The sequence below is a fragment of the Mirounga angustirostris genome, unplaced genomic scaffold (assembly GCF_029215605.1).
Source record: "Mirounga angustirostris isolate CCGP_5_RB_7025 unplaced genomic scaffold, mMirAng1.0.hap1 SCAF_4, whole genome shotgun sequence".
NCBI classification, from domain to species: Eukaryota; Metazoa; Chordata; class Mammalia; order Carnivora; family Phocidae; genus Mirounga; species Mirounga angustirostris.
The window spans coordinates 322,320-340,585 of record NW_026991712.1 but is presented as its reverse complement, the minus strand read 5'-3'; the positions used below and the strand labels follow the sequence as shown (position 1 = coordinate 340,585).

Genomic DNA, 18,266 nt, shown 5'->3' with positions numbered 1-18,266 from the left:
GGGACAGGAGGGTGGGCCGGGCCCCGCGCGCGGGCGTGCCCCGGGGGGGTGGGGGCGGGCCCGCCGCGTACCTGAAGGAAGCGGATGAGGTAGCACAGCACCAGGCGGTTGATGCGGGGCAGCGCGTGCACCACGGCCACGGCGGCCTCGGGGTTCTCGTAGTGCGCGATGCACTGCTCGTAGAACTCGTGCGGGATCAGGGGCTCCTCCAGCTCCCGATACCACAGCTTCAGCAGCGAAGCTGCGGACACAGCGCGGGCGGGTGCTCAGCACAGCCTGCTGGGCGGGCTCCCCTGGGCGGGGCGGGGCGGGAGCCGTGGAGCGGTCAGCGGGTTGGGGCGACACAGGGTAGGGACAGCGTGCGGCGTGAGCGCGGGAGTGTCGGGCCCGACTGGAAAGGCCCAGCCCCTGGCGCGTCGGTGCTCCTGAGGGCCTGGATTGACCGGGGGGCGGGGGGGGGGGGGACACACACACGACTGGGGGCTGATGCAGGGAGTGCAGGAGAGCGGCAGGCTAAGCCGGAAGGAGGGCCCCCAGGAGACTGCAGGATAGGAGGGGGTGTCTGTGCTAGAAACGGACCGGGAGCCATGACATCACTGGCGGAATAAGGGGGAGCCCAAGTGTTTCAACTGCCTGGAGCAGGCCTGCTTCAGCTCCTAGGGGAATGGAGGCTCACCAGGGACGTGGGGGTCCTCCAGGCCTGTCGGCACCTTCCACTGGTCTACCTGCAGCTTCAAGGCGTTCACCTCATCAATGTCCCCAGGGACTCTGTGGAGCACAGGGTGGGTCTCACCCAGGAGGACTCTGTCTTGCCCTGGTCAGACCCCGCCCCCACGCATCCTCGGCCAGACCCCGCCCCCACGCCGTCCCTCTTCCCTCTGCTGGCCACCCCCAGGCAGACGCCATTATCAGCAGGGCCACTGAGCCTTAGACCCCCAAGCCTGTTTCCCCAGCTCTCCTCCCGGGGCTTGGGTAGGTGAATCTTGGCAGCAGGCCTTGTGCTACGCCCCATGGGGCAGGGACTACCATCCCTATTCACAGGTGAGCGGCATCTGCTGGCTGCTGCTGGGGTGTCTTTCCAGGCTCACGCCTCAGGCCCTGCCTGTGGCTGCTGTCCAAGTGCCCTCTGGGACCCTGGTGGCCATTTTTACAGAGGCACTGTCCCTGGCTGACCCTCCTGCCTAAGTTCAGGCATGCTGCCATTCGGGGGGATGATTCTCTGACTTGCCTCCTGAGGATGGGGCCCTGCCCTGCCCTTCCCGGTTGATAGTGGCCCTTCCATTTGCTCCAGGGTGTCCCTCCCCGCCCACATGATGGCTTCTTGTCGGGGGGCCTCTGGCTGTTCCCAGACAGGGGCATGGGTCTCCTGGCCACAGAACCCAAGGCTGGGGCGCGGAAGTCGGCCCAGTGGTCCTGGTGCCTGATGGCTCCTGCCTGCCTGAGAATGGTGGAGACACCCGAGGCCCCCACACCCAGGGCCCGGGCTGCGGGGCACCTGAAGATGCCTTCTGTCTGGTCGCCGTTGAGTGCTAGCACCTCCTCAGAGAGACGTGTCTGCACCCAGGGCAGCTGCCGATCGGGGTACCGCTCCTTCTGCATGCTCATGACCTCCTGCAGGGCACTGCCAAACATGGACGGGCTGAACACAGCATTCTTGGCATGCCGGATCTCCTCCACGTTGGGCTTCTTCAGCCCCTGCAAAGACAGCCCAGCTCTCTGTCCTGGTGTGGTCCCGCCGCCCTGCTCCCAGCCTTCCCTCCCCCACCCCCGCCAGGGCTGTCCCTGGCTTGGCCACCCTCCCCCTCTCCCCTTGTCCTCTCACCCCTGGTAACTCCAGGCGCCTGCCTAGAAAGAGCCAGGGGCACCCCAACTCCCTGGTCCCACATCACCGGGGGAGGGGCACCCTGTTGGGCCACCTACAATGTCCTAAATCTTCAGGTGGCCCCACTGGTCACACAGGAGGAAGGTGGGAGTGACTCCTGGCATGAGAGCTGCCTGGGGCCATAGAGGGACCAGGCTGGCTGATCTGGACCATGTGAGACCACCTGGGCTGGAGGTGAGGGGAGAAGCCTGAGGTGGGCACAGGCAGCAGCTCCCAGTGGCAGAGCTAGAGCAGTGAATTGGGGGGGAGGGGGACGAGGGGAGGGGCAGCCAGGCTCTGGGACGGTGGGGGAAGGGTCAGACCCAGGAGGGCCTGAGGGGCTTCCTGGGTGGGGTGGGGGGGCTGAAAGGGAGCAGGGGACAGAGGGGAAGATGGCCAAGAGCCACACATCCTAAGACCAGGGAACAAGGTGCAGCTGTCTGGTGTGACAGGCCTGTTCTCTAGAGGGGCTGTGGGACCAAGCTCTGGTGGGCACTAAGAAGGCCCAGGGCAGAATGGGTGTCAGAGAGGACCACCTGCCCGTCTGCCCCACCCTGGTTGCCAGTGTGGGAGGGGCCCTGTGATGGGTCTGGGCTCTTGGCCAGGTGGGTGGCCCAGTGTGAGTGAAGAGGCACGTCGCGGTCTCCTGAGCCTGCCCTGCAGTCCAAGGCTTGGCGTCCCCTGGGTCCAGGGGCAGCCTGCCAGGGTGAGGGTCCCCGCTGAGAAGCGCTGTCTCTAGGCCTGCTCACGGGCTCTGCCTCTCCTTTGTACCTCACTGCACCAGCCCGACAGCGGCAGGCCTGGCACCCTCACTTGGTTACACCCTGGGGCCCCGGCCTAGCCACATGCCCCTTTGTCTGCACTGGCTCCTGAACTTGGGGCGCAGCCCCTGCCCGAGGCCTTCCCTGGCTGCCTGCCTCGGTGGGCTCTCTGGAGCACCTTCTGTACTGTGAGCCGCCACCTCCCCCAGCCCCAGCCGGCTGGACTCAAGGAGGGCAGGGCATTCCCCAGGATGTGAGGGCTGCCTGTCCAGGCCTCCCTCCGAACCCCGTCTGGGTGTCACCAGCACAGCCTGCCCACCCACGCCCGGCTGTCCTGGGGGAAGCTCGTACCTTCTTGGCCCCAGTCAGGGCCGCCTTCTGCAGCTTGTGGTAACAGTACTTGGCATACGTGCTTATCGCCACCCCTGGAAGAGAATGGGTGCTGATTGGCGTGGTGTGGACATGTGGCTGAGAGAAGCAGCAGGAGGGGTGAGGACAGGCAGCTCCTGCAAGAGCTGTGGGGGCCTGGGCTGGCCTGGCCAGGCTCCCGCCTACCACTTGCCTGGGGGCAGTGGGTCCTCACCGTCCTGGGCTAAGTCCTTTAGAGCAGAAACCCACACGGAAAGGCAAGGGGCACTTCCTCACCTCAAGGAGCCAGGCTTGGGAAGGAACTCCTCTGTCAGCCCACCCACGCTTCCCCACCGCCAGGAAGGGCAGGCTGGGAAGGATCAGAGGCGGGACAGGGCAGGACATGGGCCCCAGGGCCTCCAAACCCCATGCTCCCCTTGCAGACTAGCCCTGGGGAGTCCCTAAGAAGGGTCATTTCCACAGGCAACAGGGCTAGAGGTGCTCAGTGCCCTCTGCCTTGGGCCAGTACTGAGGAGTGGGCTTTGGGCTAGCTGGACAGCAGCCCCAACACTCTTGTGGCCCTGCCCCCAGCCAGCTGCGGGAGAGGGCCTCAGCCTGCAGAGCCCCATCCCTCTTAGTTGAGGGCTGCCTGGGCAGCAGTTATGGAAGGGGAGGCCGAGGGGATGGTGGCATGTGGAAGGACAATGAGCATGGAGGGGATGCCCCACGTCCTAAGCCTGGGGGTCACTGGAAGGCCCACTACACAGAAAGACACCTTTGGGTTCTGCCCGAGGGCTGAAGGCGGCTGGGAGAGGACTGGTCTCCTTTCTCAAGGGAGGGGCTTTTTCTAAAACTCGGCCCCTGGTAGAAGTTGTGGCTGGTGGTCATGGGGGGATGCCTCCAGGAGGGCAAGGACCTCGGCCAGGAGCTTCTCCAGATACAGAAATGAGGGGAAGGAGAGAGAAGTGAGAGGGGGTGGGGGAGAGGCAGTGGAGGAGGAGATCCCACACAGGGTGGGTCTGAAATGTGTGTGGCATCTTTCCCGGCCCAGGCAAGGGAAGGGAAGTGAAGGAGAGGCAGCAAGAAGACCAAGAACACACAATGAGGCGAAGCCCAGAGGAGCCACCCAGCCCAAGGTGTCAAGGACCAACAGAGACAGAAAAGCCAGAATGTGTGTCTCCAAGCTCAGAACTGGCACCCTCTCTGGAAGGCTCTGGCCTTGCTGGGCCCACCTGCCCCAGTGCCTGCCTGCCAGAGGGAGGCCTCTAGACCCAACTCACAAATCCAAATACCCCAGTCTTCTTTTAGAGGAAGCAGTTTCTTGTGGACGTCTGAGCACGTGGGGGTCCTTGGACCCCAGTGTGAAAAACATAAGCATGGCTTAGCCCATGAAAAGCTTTTCATTTTGAACAATCACGGAACAGTATTATTATTCTAAGTGGCAAGGGGATTCTTTTTTAAAGTAATCAAAGTGAAAACCAACATTTCCCATTCTCCCTGGAGAATCTGTTTCAGGTCCCTGGGGGATCTGCAGATCCCTGGCAGAGAGTCCTAGCTGCAGCCTCTGCTAGGCCAGCTCAGGACACAGCACCTGGACCTGTCTGCCACAGGCCGACGTGGCCTTCCTTGGCAGGCTCCCGGGGACCTGGAAGGCAAAGGGGGCCTTGGGCTGCCCACTGGCCACTAGGGGCCCAGGGAGCACCTTGCAGCAAGGAGCAGGCTGCAGACTGGGAGTGTGCCTACCCCTCCCTTGGGTGAGTGAGATACGCCCTGACCTCCCGTCTCGGGGGGCCTCTCCAACAGACTGTGATCTGAAGATCCTGGGGCTGCCACCTCTCGGTTGGTGAACCTGGTCACGAGGCAGCCTTTCTGGGCCTTAGCTTCCTCCCCTGTAGGATGGGGACGGGGACAACACCGACCACAAGTGCTCGTGAAGGGCTGACCTTGGAGTCTGGTGCACAGCTCAGCAGATGGCAGCTGCTGGTATCGGCTTTTGTGGGCAGACCAGGACTGAGGCTGTGTGCGCCCCAAGTCCCAGGAGCTCCCCTGCACCCCATACTGCCGCGGGTGTGGCTTCCCGGGCCTGACTGTGGGATGTCCGCTGCGTGCCTGGGAGGGTGTGCCGTGCCCATGCCCAGCCCAGGGAGATGTTCACGATGGTGTGGGGGCACTCTGCCTCGGGCCCACTGGCCTGTCCCGGCCTCGCCTGGGCATACCCATACCCAGTCTTATAGGTGAGGAGACAGAGGCCTGCAGAGGGACCGACGGAAGCAGCTCTCCCAGAGGCTGCTGTACAGGAGTCCAGGCCTGCCCCGGGGCCTCAGTGCCCCGACCCCTGGTTTTAAGCCTGAAAAGTTGCTGGGTGTGGCTAGAAGCTGCCACTGCCACCTCCTGGCGCGGACACTGTGGGGTCCTGGGGCTTCGAGCTCCCTCCTCACTACCCAACACTGTCTTGGGCCACGGTGTCCTGCTCGGCCCCACCAGGCCCACCTCCCTGCTGCAACCCGACTCCTGGACAGGCTCCAGCAGGAGCTCAGATCCCCTGCCACTCCTGTTCCAGATGGGTGTGGCCCAAGGGCAGCTGGGAATCCTGGACAGCAGCTGCCCCCTCTTGCCAAGGGTGGTGTGCAGCCAGATAGCTTCCCAGAGGAAGGGGCATCGCGGTTGAGTTACGGTATTAAGAGGAGGAGAAGTGGGGCATGTTTGGAGAATGGGGATGTGGTCCAAGGCTGGGGGAAGTGCTAGAGGTGGGGCTGGGGCTGGTCCCAGAGCCCTGGTGCCAGGAGGGAATGCTGCCATGACAGCAGTGAGACCGACAGCTCTCTCAGCAGGGAGGGCATAGTCCTGGGTTAACAGGGCTTCCCTGGAGCTTGGACAGTGGTGGGATGGGGGTGTGGGTCTTGAGCCAGGGCCCAGGAGAAGGGCGGGGCTGGTGGAAGAAGTTGGGGAATCCTGGGCTCCCTCCAAGGAAGCCATGCCAGGCTCCACGCCCTGCCCCCGGGTGGCCTGGGCCAGAGGCCAGGGCTGGGGAGGCACTTGCCCACAGGGCACTTCCTCAGCAAACTCACCTAGGGGTGTTTCCAGCAGGCCTTGCCCAGTTTGTCCTCATGCCCTGCCCCACCGAGAGCCCAGCGTGCAAGCTGGAAATTGTTCTTGAGAAAGGCACAGGGCAGGTGTGGCCTCCCGTGGAAGCCCCTTCAGTGACCTGGGCCCCTGGCCAGCACAGAAGCCCACAAGTCTGATGGTTAGTGCTACCCCATCAACACGCCTTCCAGCCCAGAAGCGGTTAGAGAAAGGAGGCCAGGCGGCCGAGGCCGGAGAGCAGAGCTGTGCAGACACAGCGCAGAGGGGCTGTGGGGAGAGGCCCTACCATCCGGTTCCTCAACATAAGGCTTGGGTTTCTTTCTCAACTTGGACTTCTTCTTAGTGTTCCTTTCCAGGAGTGCTTTCATGTGCTGCGTCACTGGGGAGCAAACAGAGCCATGAGGACCACAGAACACAATGCCAGAATGCATGCCCACACAGGTCCCGATGTGGCTGGCAAGGAGGCCCCTGGGCCTGCGTGGGGCTGACCCCAGTTGGCTGGGAAGGTATTGCCCCCTGCTGGGTTCCTCAGAGGGAAGCAGGACTGTGGCCAATGCCCAGCTGGGGCTGAGGAGAACCCAGCCCAGGAGCGCTGTGGCGTGTGTACCCACACGGATGTGTGGCTGTGTCTGGGAGCAGGTCTGGACCACGGGGCTGGGGTAGGTACTGTCGACCAGAAAGCTGGCTCCCCTCATGCGGGAGGCGGGCAGGAAGATGCAGGGAAGGGCAATAGGGAGGAGATGCTTCTGATCCTCTGGCGGGCTTGAGAAGCCCCCAGCCCAGCCATCTGGCTCCTGCACGGCTGCACTCAGGGGTCCCAGGCTGCTGAGCTGGTGCCGGAGGAGGAGCAGAGACACAGCCAGGGGTCTCACACTGATCCGGGCATGCCTCCCACTCTGCACAGAATAACTTTGCCCTGTTGACAGGGAGCCCTTCGTCCCCCGGCCATCCTGTGCTCTCTGGAAGTGAGTCTCCACACACAGACCACGCTAAGGTTGGGAGTTAGGCTCTTCTCTGACCGTGGACCATCTATACAAGTTATTTGTTATTCTTCTGCACGGAGATCCTTGTCTTATCTACTGGGTCATTTACTTTTATCAGTACGGACTTGTGGATGCATCATTTTACGCTGTGGGTTATAATCCAATACAACTGCGTTTTTTGCTCAAATGGCTCCAGTTTTGGCCCTTTCGGTTGGCTCCTGTGTCCTGTGACACACTCTGCCACCCCCGCCCCCAGCCTAGACGCAGCTGTTTCTCCAAGGAACCCTGGTTCCTTGAATGGAAAAGAGTAGTAGAAACCAAGATCTGGGGGTGAGGTGTGCCATGTTACAGGGTGCTGAAGAGCTGGAGACACATTTGTATGCTGCCCCTGCATATACACATCCCCCAAAGATCCCCCCCCGATGCCCCACTCTGATTCGCCACCACAGGACACGCTAGCCTCTTCTTGCTTGTCTGTGACTGCTGGGTCTTTTCCTTCTCTTAACAGAGAGGTGAAGAGCAGGAGATGTAACTGTTCACAGAGTCCGAGGTACCAAAGCTTCTCCCTTGTACATGGTGCTTTTAGCATCACACCCAAAAACCTTTGCCTAACTCAAGAAAAAATTTGTTTTTTTCTAGTTTTAGAGTTCTAGGTTTTATATTTTGGTTTATGATCTATTTTGAGCTAGTTTTTGCATACAGTACAAAGTATGGTGTGAGGCTCATCTTTTTTTGCATTTGGACATACAGCTGCCAAAGGCACTGCCCTTTCTTCACTGAAGTGCTTTCACATCTCTGTGTAAAACTAATGGACTACAGGGCGCCTGGGTGGCTCAGATGGTTAAGCGTCTGCCTTCGGCTCAGGTCATGATCCCAGGGTCCTGGGATCGAGTCCCGCATCGGGCTCCCTGCTCCGCGGGAAGCCTGCTTCTCCCTCTGCCTCTCTGTCTCTCATGAATAAATAAATAAAATCTTAAAAAAAAAAAAAACAACTAATGGACTACATATGTCTGGGTCTAATTCTGGGCTCTCTTCTGTCCACGGAGCTACTGTCTACCTTCACGCCAACAGCGTATTCTCCTGGCTTCTGTAGGTTTATGACAAGACTTGAAGTAAGGTAGGGTCAGTCCTCCAACTTCGCTCTTCTTATTCAAAGGGTATTTTGGCTAATCTAGGTCCTCTGCATTTTTATGGATTTTAGAATCAGCCTATTAATTTCTAAATTAAAAAAAACCTATTAAGATTTTGGTTAGGATTGAATCTATACATCAGTTTGGGTGGAAGTAACATCTTGACACTATTGAGTCTTCGGATTCATAAACACGGTATTTCTCTCCATTAACTTGGGCCTTTTTTCAGTAACGTTTGGGAGTTTTTAGCGTAGAAGTCTTAGACATCTTTTGTCAGATTTATCTCTAAGTATCCTATTTTTAAATGCTACTTTGGATTTTTTTCTTTAAGATTTTATTTCAAAGTAATCTTACACCCTACGTGGGGCTCGAACCCAGGACCCCAAGATCAAGAGTCTCATGCTCCGCCTGCTGAGCCAGCCAGGCACCCCAGATGTATTTTTAAAATTTCAATTTCCAGTAGTTTGTTGCTATTATGTGGAAACATGATTAACTTTTATATATTGGTCTTGCATCCTGCAAACTTGCTAAACTCACTTATAGTATTTTTATACATCCCATAGAAGATTGTGTTGTCTGAATAAAGACAATTGCACACTTCCTTTCCAATCTGGATGCCTTTTATCCCTCTTCCATGACTTTGCATTGGCTGGCCTCTAGCATGACATGGAGTTGATGCAGTGGGGCTGGAAGTCCTTGTTCTTGACCTTGGGGGAAAGCATTCAGTCCTTCCCCATTAAGTGTGATGCTGGCTAGAGGTGTTTTTTGCTTTAATTGTGGTAAAACATAAACATAAACATGTAGCCATTTAGCCATTTTTAAGTGTACAATTTCGTGGCATCTAGTACATTCACAATGTCATGCAGCCACCACCGCATTTATTTCTAAAATTCTTACATCACCATAAACAGAAACCCTGTACCCATTGTGCCCTTGTTCCCCCTCCCCCGGGTCCTGGTAACCTCTGATCTTTCTGTCTCTATGAATTTGCTTATTTTAGATATTTCATATAAGTTGTATAGTTTTTGCCCTTTTGTATCTGGCTTCTTTCACTTAGAATAACTTTTCAAGGTTCTTCCATGTTATAACATGTATCAAACTTTGTCCCTTTTTATGGCTGCAAAATATTCACTGTACTGAGAGCCCACATTCTGCTTATTCATGCACCTGCTAGACACCTGGGTTGTTTGCACTTTTTGGCTATTGTGAGTAATGCTGCACATGGGTGTATAAGTATCTGCTTGAGTTCTAGCTTTCCATTCTTTTGGGTACTGTAGGGTTTAAAAAAATATTTGCTTTTTGTCAGGTTGAAGAGATTCCCTTCTGTTCCTAGTTTGTTTAGAATTTTTATCAGGAATAGAAATGTTGGATTTTTGCCAGATGCTTTTTCTATGCTTATTGGGATGATCACATGGTCTTTCTTCTTTACTCTGTTGCTATGGCAAATTACCATTTGCCATTTTTTCATGTTAAACCAACCTTTCATTCTTCAGATAAACTTCACTTATTCAAGATGCATTATCTTTTTTATATATTGTTGGACTCAATTTGCTAAAATACTGTTAAAAATTTCTGCTCTATGTTCAGAAGGGATACTACTATCTGCACTTTTCTTTTTTTTGTGACGTCCTTTTATAATTTTGGTATGGAATGAATGGGAGATATTCCCTCCACTACAATTTTCTCAATGAGTTTGTAAAGAATCGCTATACAAACAATGAACTGTTCAGTAAAATTGACCAGTGAAGCCATTTGGGCCTTTAATTTTCTTTGTGGGAAGGTTTTAAGTACCAATTAAATTCCCTTAATAGCTACATGGTTTTTTGGTTGTCTGTTTCTTACTGAGAGATCTTTGGTAGTTTGTGTCTTTTTTTTTTTTTTTTAAAGATTTTATTTATTTGACAGAGAGAGACACAGTAAGAGAGGGAACACAAGCAGGGGGAGAGGGAGAGGGAGAAGCAGGCTTCCCGCAGAGCAGGGAGCCCGATGTGGGGCTCAATCCCAGGACCCTGGGATCATGACCTGAGCCGAAGGCAGACGCCCAATGACTAAGCCACCCAGGCATCCCCATAGTAGTTTGTGTCTTTCAAGGAATCTGTCCATTTCCTCTAAACTGTCAAATTTACTGGCATAAAGTTGTTCATCTTATTATCCTTTGACATGTTGAATCTGTAGTGACATCATCTCTCATTCATGATATTGGTAATTTATGTTTTTTGTCCTGATCAGTCTGATAAATCTAGAGATTTATTGATTTTATCAATCTTCTCAAAGACTTAGCTTTTTGTTTCATTGATTTTCTGCAGTTTTTCTGTTTCCACTTTCACTGATTTCTACTCTGATCTTCAGTATTTTCTTTCTTCTGCTTGCTTTTAGTATAATTTATTTTTTAAGGCACAGAGGCCACTGATTTGAGGCCTTATTTTAGAGTAAAGGTATTTAGATGCTATGAATCTCCCTCTTGCAACTGCTGTGGCTGCATCCCACAATTAATATGTTTTGTTGTCATTTTCTTTCGGTTCAAAATACTTTCTAATTTCCCCGTAGGTTTTTATTTGACCCATGGGCTATTCAGTAGTACGCTCTTTAGTTTCCAGGTATTTGGGTATTTTCCAGAGATCTTAGTGTTACTGATCATTAATTCTGTCATGACTAAAAAACACACTTTCTATGATTTGTCTTCTTTAGCATTTATTGAGACTTGTTTTATTGCCTATCTTGAAAATGTGGCTGGGATCTGAGTCTAAATGCTCTGGGTCCAAAACCTATGCTCTCACCTACTCTATGGTAGCTGCTTGTTTCTTAAACAGACTCTCAACTAGTCCTTTTCTTTCAGCTTCAAGATCACGCGCTTCCCGAACCACTGCTAGAGGAAGCTGGCTCCACCCACTATGGAGTTTTAAGGCTTTGCTACCTGCTTCAGCTTCTTAGCTCTGTCACTGTCTGCTTGGGATCCACCTTTCGTGGTCTGCCAAGTCAGCTTCCTGCCACCTGTTCATGTACTTTTCAGCTTCCCAAACATAGTGTTCATTCTCTTTGTCCTTGTGGACTTTCTTATTTTTATTGTGGTAAATTATACATAAGATAAAATATACCATTATAACTAACCACTTTTCATTGTACAGTTCAATGACATTAAGTACACTTACTGTTATGTACTATCACCACCCTCCATCTCCAGAACTTTTCATCAGTCAAACAGAAACTCCACAGCCATTAAACAAGTCTCCAGCTGTCCCTCCCCTAGCCCCTGGCACCCACCATTCTTTCTGTTTCTAGGAATATGAATATCCTAGGGGCCTCTTAAGAGTGGACTCATACAGTATTTTTTTGAATTGGCTTATTTCACAGAGCGTAATGTTCTCCAGTTTCATCCATGTTGTACATGTGTCAGAATTCCCTGCATTTTTTAGGCTGAATAATAGTCCACTGTATGGATGGACCACATTTTATGTCTCTGCTCATCCCCTGACAAACACTTGAGCTGCTTCCACCTCTTTGCTGTTGTGACTATCAGGAACAGGCGTGCTGGCTGGTGGTCAGGAAGGCAGACCCCACCAGCCCACAAGGATGGAGCCTGTGCTTGGAGAAAGGAAGCTGCAGCCTGTCTCAGGTCTGCCAGGGATCTGAGTGCACACGTACCCATCTGTTCATGTCTCTGCTTTCAATTCTTTTTGGTATATACGCACAAGTGGAATCGATGGATCCTACAGTAATTCTATTTTTAATTGTTTGGGGAACGGCCAAACTGTTTTCCACAGTGGCTGCACCAGTTTACATTCCCTTGTTGTTGTTGGTGGTGGTTTCCCCTCTCCTTTAAAAAATTCCTTCCCTGTTCATTTAGCAGGACTTCAAGGTAGAGTCCAGGTAAATGTATGTGTTCCATCTGACACCTTTACATGGAAACCCTGAGTCTTAGTGAACACGTGAGCGGTGAAGGGAACTGTCCTCGGCAGGAAGTGCTGCTGCATGGGGCACACGGGAGGGCTGCAGTCTGATGTCTGCTGGAAGCCTGCGAGGGAGGTCCTGAGGACCCCAGGTGTGACAGCACCCTGCTGCTGGCTGGCACAAACGTGTGGCCATGTATGAGACAAGGCTGAGCAGGGGTCCGCAGACATGTGAACTGGGGTTCACTGCATTGGTGCCTCAGTCCCCCGCAGTGGTGACCACACCGTAGACGTCACACATGTGCTGTGGCAGATGAAATCCAAGATCCCTGAAGCCCAGGCAGGCAGCATGGTTCAGGGTGCAGCGCCACTCGGGAGCTGGGCTCAGCTCTGCCCTTGCCAGTGACCCTGAGACAGGCTGCAGCTTCCTTTCTCCAAGCACAGGCTCCATCCTTGTGGGCTGGTGGGGTCTGCCTTCCTGACCACCAGCCAGCACGCCTGTTCCTGATGTGCGGGTGGGAGGGAGCACAAGGCCTCTCCTCTGGCTCAGCACTGAGCAGGGCCTACAGCAGATGCCTACCCAGGAATGGTCCTGGGGTTGGTTTCTGGCAGGAAGGCAGCCCTGTGTCATACATGTGAGATTGGATCCCACAGCCTAGAAGCAGGCTCCTGTTGGTGGGACCACACAGACCCAATCTCCCTCTGAGGGCCGAGAACATGTGGCGCTCTGAGACCAGCTGGGCCTCCCTCAGGGTGGGCAGATGTTCAAAGCCACAATGTCCAGGCTGACCACCAATTGCCTCACATACTCCAGCCCCATCCCCATGGTGCAGACTAGACACTGGGACAAAGGCCCATAAAGCTCTGTGCCATAAGGAGTGTCCTGCTGGGCCCAGCATGGGGCCTGGAGCTCAAGCTCTCCACAGGAGCCCCAGCTGGCTGGCAGGAGTAGTCCCAAGAGTCTGTGGCCTCTGTCCATTCATTGCTCACTCACCTTTTTACTTAGCAAGTGCTCCCTGAGGCCCCAAGGGCCATGTGTTGAGCAGTGGACACACACTTTAAGGCCTCTGAGGAGTAGGCTGAAGTGAACCAGGAAGCGAATGGGGGCCCACCTTCTCCTGGAAAGGCCTGAGAAGAGTGGCAGACAAGGCAGACTCAGGCTGCCCATCAGGCTGCATGTTTTGCATGTTGGGGGGAACTACCTGGGGAGACCCATATGCTGTGTTCAGTGACCCTGCTTCAAAAACCACATGCCACAGTTAGGAGTGCCTGGTTGGTTCAGTTGGTTGAGCATCCAACTTTCCTGGTTTTGGCTCAGGTCATGATCTCATGGATCGTGAGATCGTCCCATGTTGGGCTCCTCACTCAGCGGGGAGTCTGCTTGAGGCTTGAGGGCTTGAGGACTCTGGCCCTCTGCCGCTCCCCCAATCTGGGCACTTTCTCTCAAAATAAATATATCTTAAAAACCAACCAACCAACCAACCAACGCCCAAAACCACATGCCCCAGTGAAAATCCCACGGCTTCCAGATCTGTGGCCCAACGGCTGATGTGCTGGATGGTGCTGTGCCTGATGCACCTTCCCGAGGACCCACCACTGCCCTGGAAGCTGCAGCCCCCATCACTGGGTGCACACTCCCTGGCCCCACACACCTGCGCTGGGGCAAGGCCCTGGCCAGATCAAGGTGGACAGTCACTCCCAAAGAGGAGCTTGGAGGGCGTGTGAGTGTGTGCATGCATTTGCACACGTGTGTGTCCAGCTGCCGGTGCCATAGCCATGCCTCGTGGATACCCACGACTGTCTGGGTGGTGGGCAGCCTGCTGCAGATGCAGCTATTGCCCACGGCCCTGTCCCCACGCTCTCTCTGCGCGCACAGGACTTGTGCTGGCCACACGGGCATTGTCTGGTTAGGAGGACCGTGGCCCTGAGTCCTCCCCAGAGCAGGCCAGGTCTGGGACCAGACAAACCTGATGCATGGCTTTCAGGAGCCCTTGGCAGGATCTGGCCCCACACTTGGCCCCAGGCAGCCATCAGCAGGTGGCTACCCATGCTGGTCCAACCTCTGACTCCTTGGGGTGGCTCAGGGCCAGGTCAGCTTGCAGTGCCCCAATGGCCAGATGCACTTGCCAGACCTGGTGCTGGGCTGATGCATGCCCGGCTCACCATGCTCCTCCCTGCTCTCAGGAGCCCTGCTCCAGGAACCCCCATCTCTTCCCCACCCACAACAGATGGCCCGAGCCTGGCTGGGGTGGCTACCTCTCCAGGCCACAGTATGGCTGAAAGCCAATATAGTAAGTACACAGGCACAGCAGGTACCCTCATCAAGCAGAGTGACCAGGTACGGAGGCCTCAGCAGAGTGGGGGCCAGCTGGCTGAGACATGGAGGCCAGTCCTCATCTGCACCCCTCCTCTCTGACCTGTTGGCCTGTGGCTGGGGACCCTGTTCCAGGATTGCCTGTCGTTCTTCTTGGGGCCTCAGTGGCGGGGGGGCTCCCTGAGGACCCCACGTCCCAGTGGGAACCTAGGACATGGTCCTCAGAGGACACGTGTGTCTGCTTGGAGGTGCTGTGCCTGCCTCCACATACCGGCTGCCAGTGTAGACCGGGCAGTTCTTGCCACAGCCCTTCCCTGAGCTGTGGGTGCCAAGGGGTCTCGCGCACTGGGCCTTACCTTTGGTGTCATTGACGGGGTCCATGTGCCGGTAAATGTAGCCCTCCAGGTAGGAGTGGAACTTGGGTGTGGGTGGGAAGAAGGCCAAGCAGATGGCCATGAGCTCCCAGCCGCGGGCCAGGCTCTCGAGGCGGAAGTTCTCAGTGGTCTGCCGGCACAGCTGGATGTAGAGCTCGTCCCGCAGGCCCTGCACGCTCCAGCCCTTGGTGGCTATCTCCAGGGCCACGTGCAGTGGGTCAGCCTTGGCGCGCCGGTCACCCATGTACATCTGGATCAGTTTGAAGATCTCACAGGCCTCCTTCTTCACGTGGCGGTCGCTGGTTACAATCATGGGCTTCTTGATGGACTCACTGCTCCAGGCCAGCATGTTGGCGATGGACACCTTCCGCCGGAAGAGGCCCTGTGTGTGCGTGTTGAAGTGCTTGGAGGCCCAGTTCTCAATGTCGGTCTCCGAGGACGGCTTGCGCAGAGTGAAGGTGGGGAACACACAGCTAGCGCTGGGCATGACGCTGCGGGCCTGCCGGCTACTCTCAAACTGGGCACAGGAGCCGAGGTCCTCAGACTAGGAAGGACAGAGGGGCCATGAGGGGGTGTGGCCTCCCCTGCTGCCGTGAGGCTGCTGGAGGAGCTTTGTGCCTCATCTTGTTCTACCCACTGCATAAACACATGCCAGATCCTCGCACAAGGCTGGGAAGGGACCCACAGAGGCCCTTCTTCCAACCTTTACCCTGAGGGGTGAAGAAGTGCCCTCCCTATTCCTGCAACTGAGGGTTGGTAGTGGGGGTGGGGGGGCGTCCAGTGCATGTCTGGGGGCGGGAGGAAGCCACACATGTGTTTCATTGGCTTTCTGGGCTGACTAGCCCCTGGTGGGAGGATGCTAGGGGATGCTGCCCTCTCCATGCAGAGGCCGAGACCCCGTGCACGGTGAAGGGCACTGCCTCCTGCTGGCCTTGCTTCTGCTAGTTCACTGAGCTCTGAGGTTGAGAAACAGATGAAAAGGGCAGCCCCGCCAAAATGAGAAAAACCCGAGTCGCAAAGTTCCATAGAGAGACACAGATGTCTCTCCCGGTCCACTACACTGGCCGCCCCTCCCGTCACAGAGCCTTACCCTTCCAACAAAGATCCCCACATGGGACTGGGGGCAGAGTGAGGCCGGGCAGTGGCAGGGCCAGCCTGCAAGGGGGCTAGGATGCTTCCCACAATGCTGGGAAGGGAAGGTTTGTCCCAAGCCCCCTCCCTGCCTCCCTAATGGCCTCAGCATGACCGTACAGGGCATCACTGGGGTAACAGCCCTTTGTTTTCTTGGCTTAGACAGAAACACTGCTCTGAGCTCTCTAGCCTGGAGGGGCACTAAAGCAGCCCTGCCCAGGGACACTGGCCTCCCAAGGTTACCGGGTCCTTGGGCACGTCTTCCCTGGTGGGGTTGAGAGCCCAACACCAGGAGGCCCTCTGGCCATTGCCAGCTCTTGGCAGATGCCAGGGCAGACCCTCAGCCTTGGCTTCATGCAGCAGACTGGTGTGAAATGTCAGGGGTCAGGAGGTGAGAACTAGGACACTGGCCCACACAAAGTTCTGGGGCATCAAGCTCCAGCACATGACCTAGACAGAATACGCACATGGGTTCAGAGAGCCTGACCAGAGAGGACAAGCCAGGCCAGGCTTCTGCTTTGGCTCCAGAGGCAGCACAAGGACCAGGTGTCTGGTCTCCCCTCCTTGCTGCAGAAGAGCTCTAAGCAAGGGCACCTGACACTCCACCTGCATAGCTCCTCACCTGAGAGCCCGTTCACAGATGGGAGAAAAGAGGCTCAGGGGCTCAGCGGTTGGGTGGCTGCCCACCTGTTTCCCCTGACTACCCTGCATCCACGGGCTGGATGGAGTCAGGGCACGGCCTCTTGACCCGCAGGTGACTTGCCAGGACCTGGCCAGGCCTTACCAGGAGCTGAGTGCCGCACCATGCCTTGGGACCACCACCTGCCCCACCTCTGCCCAGAGACCCTGGCAGCGCCTCCCTACCTGTGAGGGGTGAAGGTAGGGCTCTGGCGAGGCCAGGTTGGTCTGCACGGAGACGCTTTTCTCGAGCAGGATTTGGGGGAAAGCAAGCCTCTCCAAGGCGCCCCTCTGCCAGTGCTTGCTCTCCTGCTGGGCCAGTGCCTCGTCCTCACTGAAGGCACGCACCACAGGCCCGGGCATGGGCAGTGGCACGGCCCCGTCGCTCTCGTAGCCCGAGCCATCCTGCTGGGAGTCCCAGCTGCCCCTCTGCTTCATGTGAAAGTGGGCCTGCTGCGCCTCCCAGGCCAGCCGTGCCTGCGCCAGGAAAGGCTCAGCCTCGCCTGTCTTGCCCTCTGCACGCTTCACTGGGGCCAGGCTGGGCCCACACAGAGGCCGCTCCTCAGCCAGGGGCTGCTCACCGAGGAGGTCACGGTCCCCGGGGCCTTCAGTGGACGAGGTGCTGGGGGCGTGGCACAGAGAAGGGTTCCTGCTCTTCCTCTTCCGTGTGCCTGGGGAGTAGCCTGTTGAGGACATGGTGTCCTGCTGGCTGGACCAGGACATAGCGTCGTCTTGGGCCTGGGGCAGCTGCACCCGTGGCTGGGCGTGCTGAAGCTCAGGCCCCCCCATGCTGCTGTAGTCCCCAGAGGAGACCCCCAGGCGCTGATCCCGCAGCAGGCAGGGGCTGGGCTGCAGGGGGAGTGAGCCACCTCCAGGATTGGGTGCATACTTGTGCCTTGGGCCTGCACGCAGCTTGGGACTGGAGCCTGCCTGCTCCACATACACCAGCTGCCGCACGTACTCCTTGCCTGCAGGGCTGTACTCCAGGCTCAGGAAGCGCTCGGGGCACTTCTGCCTGGTCAGCACCAGCTGCTGGTAGGGCGAGGCAGAGCCCTGCTTGGGAGACTGTGGGAAGGGGGGTGGCTTGCGGCCCGGAGACCGCTGGGGTGAGCCTGCCTGGTAGCCCCCGCCAGGCTCGTACTGGACGTCCATGGGGGGCTCGTCGTAGATGGGGGCCTGGTACTCCACAGGGGGCTCCTCATAGAGTGGGGGCTCATAGGCGTAGCGTGGGGAGGAGGGCTGTGAGTCGCTGGTGGGCTTGCGTGGCTGGGCCAGCAGTGGGGAGCAGCTACCGAGCTCAGCCCTCTTCAGGAAGGGCGAAGGCCGACGCTCAGGGAAGAAGACAGGGCCATCAGAGTCCGAGGCGAACGTCTGTAGGCTGGGCGAGTGCTGCCCACCTGAGGGTCTGCGGGAGCGGCTGCCAGGCTGGCCATCTAGGGCATAGCCATTGCCCTGGGAGGAGAGGAAGCTGGGCTCCCGGTCTGCAACTTTGATGAGCATGCGCTCCTTGGTGCCCGAATTCCACCGAAGCGAGGAGGTCCTGGGGGGAGGGGGGACAGGCACAGGTTACCTGGGGGAGGTTCTCGGGGGGGGGGGCGGCAGGAACAGGTTACTTGTTGGTGGGGAGGCGGAAGTCTGGCCCAGCTACCAGCCTGAACACATTACTCACTGGCCTGGGCCTCACAGGTGTCTGAAGTCAGGGCCCAAGAGGCCTG

At 56.6% G+C, this 18,266-nt stretch overlaps 1 protein-coding gene across 6 annotated transcripts in view; it reads right to left on the bottom strand.

Moving 5' to 3' along the window:
- The window catches only part of ARHGAP39 (Rho GTPase activating protein 39), a 92,314-nt gene that overhangs the window by 1,561 nt on the left and 72,487 nt on the right, over positions 1 to 18,266 (bottom strand). For 4 of the 6 annotated variants that reach the window (XM_045895636.3, XM_064587638.1, XM_064587639.1 and 1 more), the window contains 7 exons: positions 16,738 to 18,091; positions 14,725 to 15,286; positions 6,341 to 6,433; positions 2,974 to 3,047; positions 1,496 to 1,695; positions 677 to 768; positions 72 to 241 (listed from right to left, as the gene is read on the bottom strand). In XM_045895636.3, coding sequence (XP_045751592.1) covers positions 72 to 241; positions 677 to 768; positions 1,496 to 1,695; positions 2,974 to 3,047; positions 6,341 to 6,433; positions 14,725 to 15,286; positions 16,738 to 18,091 — 2,545 coding nt within the window. Of the gene's footprint in view, positions 1 to 71; positions 242 to 676; positions 769 to 1,495; positions 1,696 to 2,973; positions 3,048 to 6,340; positions 6,434 to 14,724; positions 15,287 to 16,737; positions 18,092 to 18,266 lie in introns of those variants that run through there. The other 2 variants (XR_010410463.1, XM_064587641.1) reach the window with 2 other exon arrangements.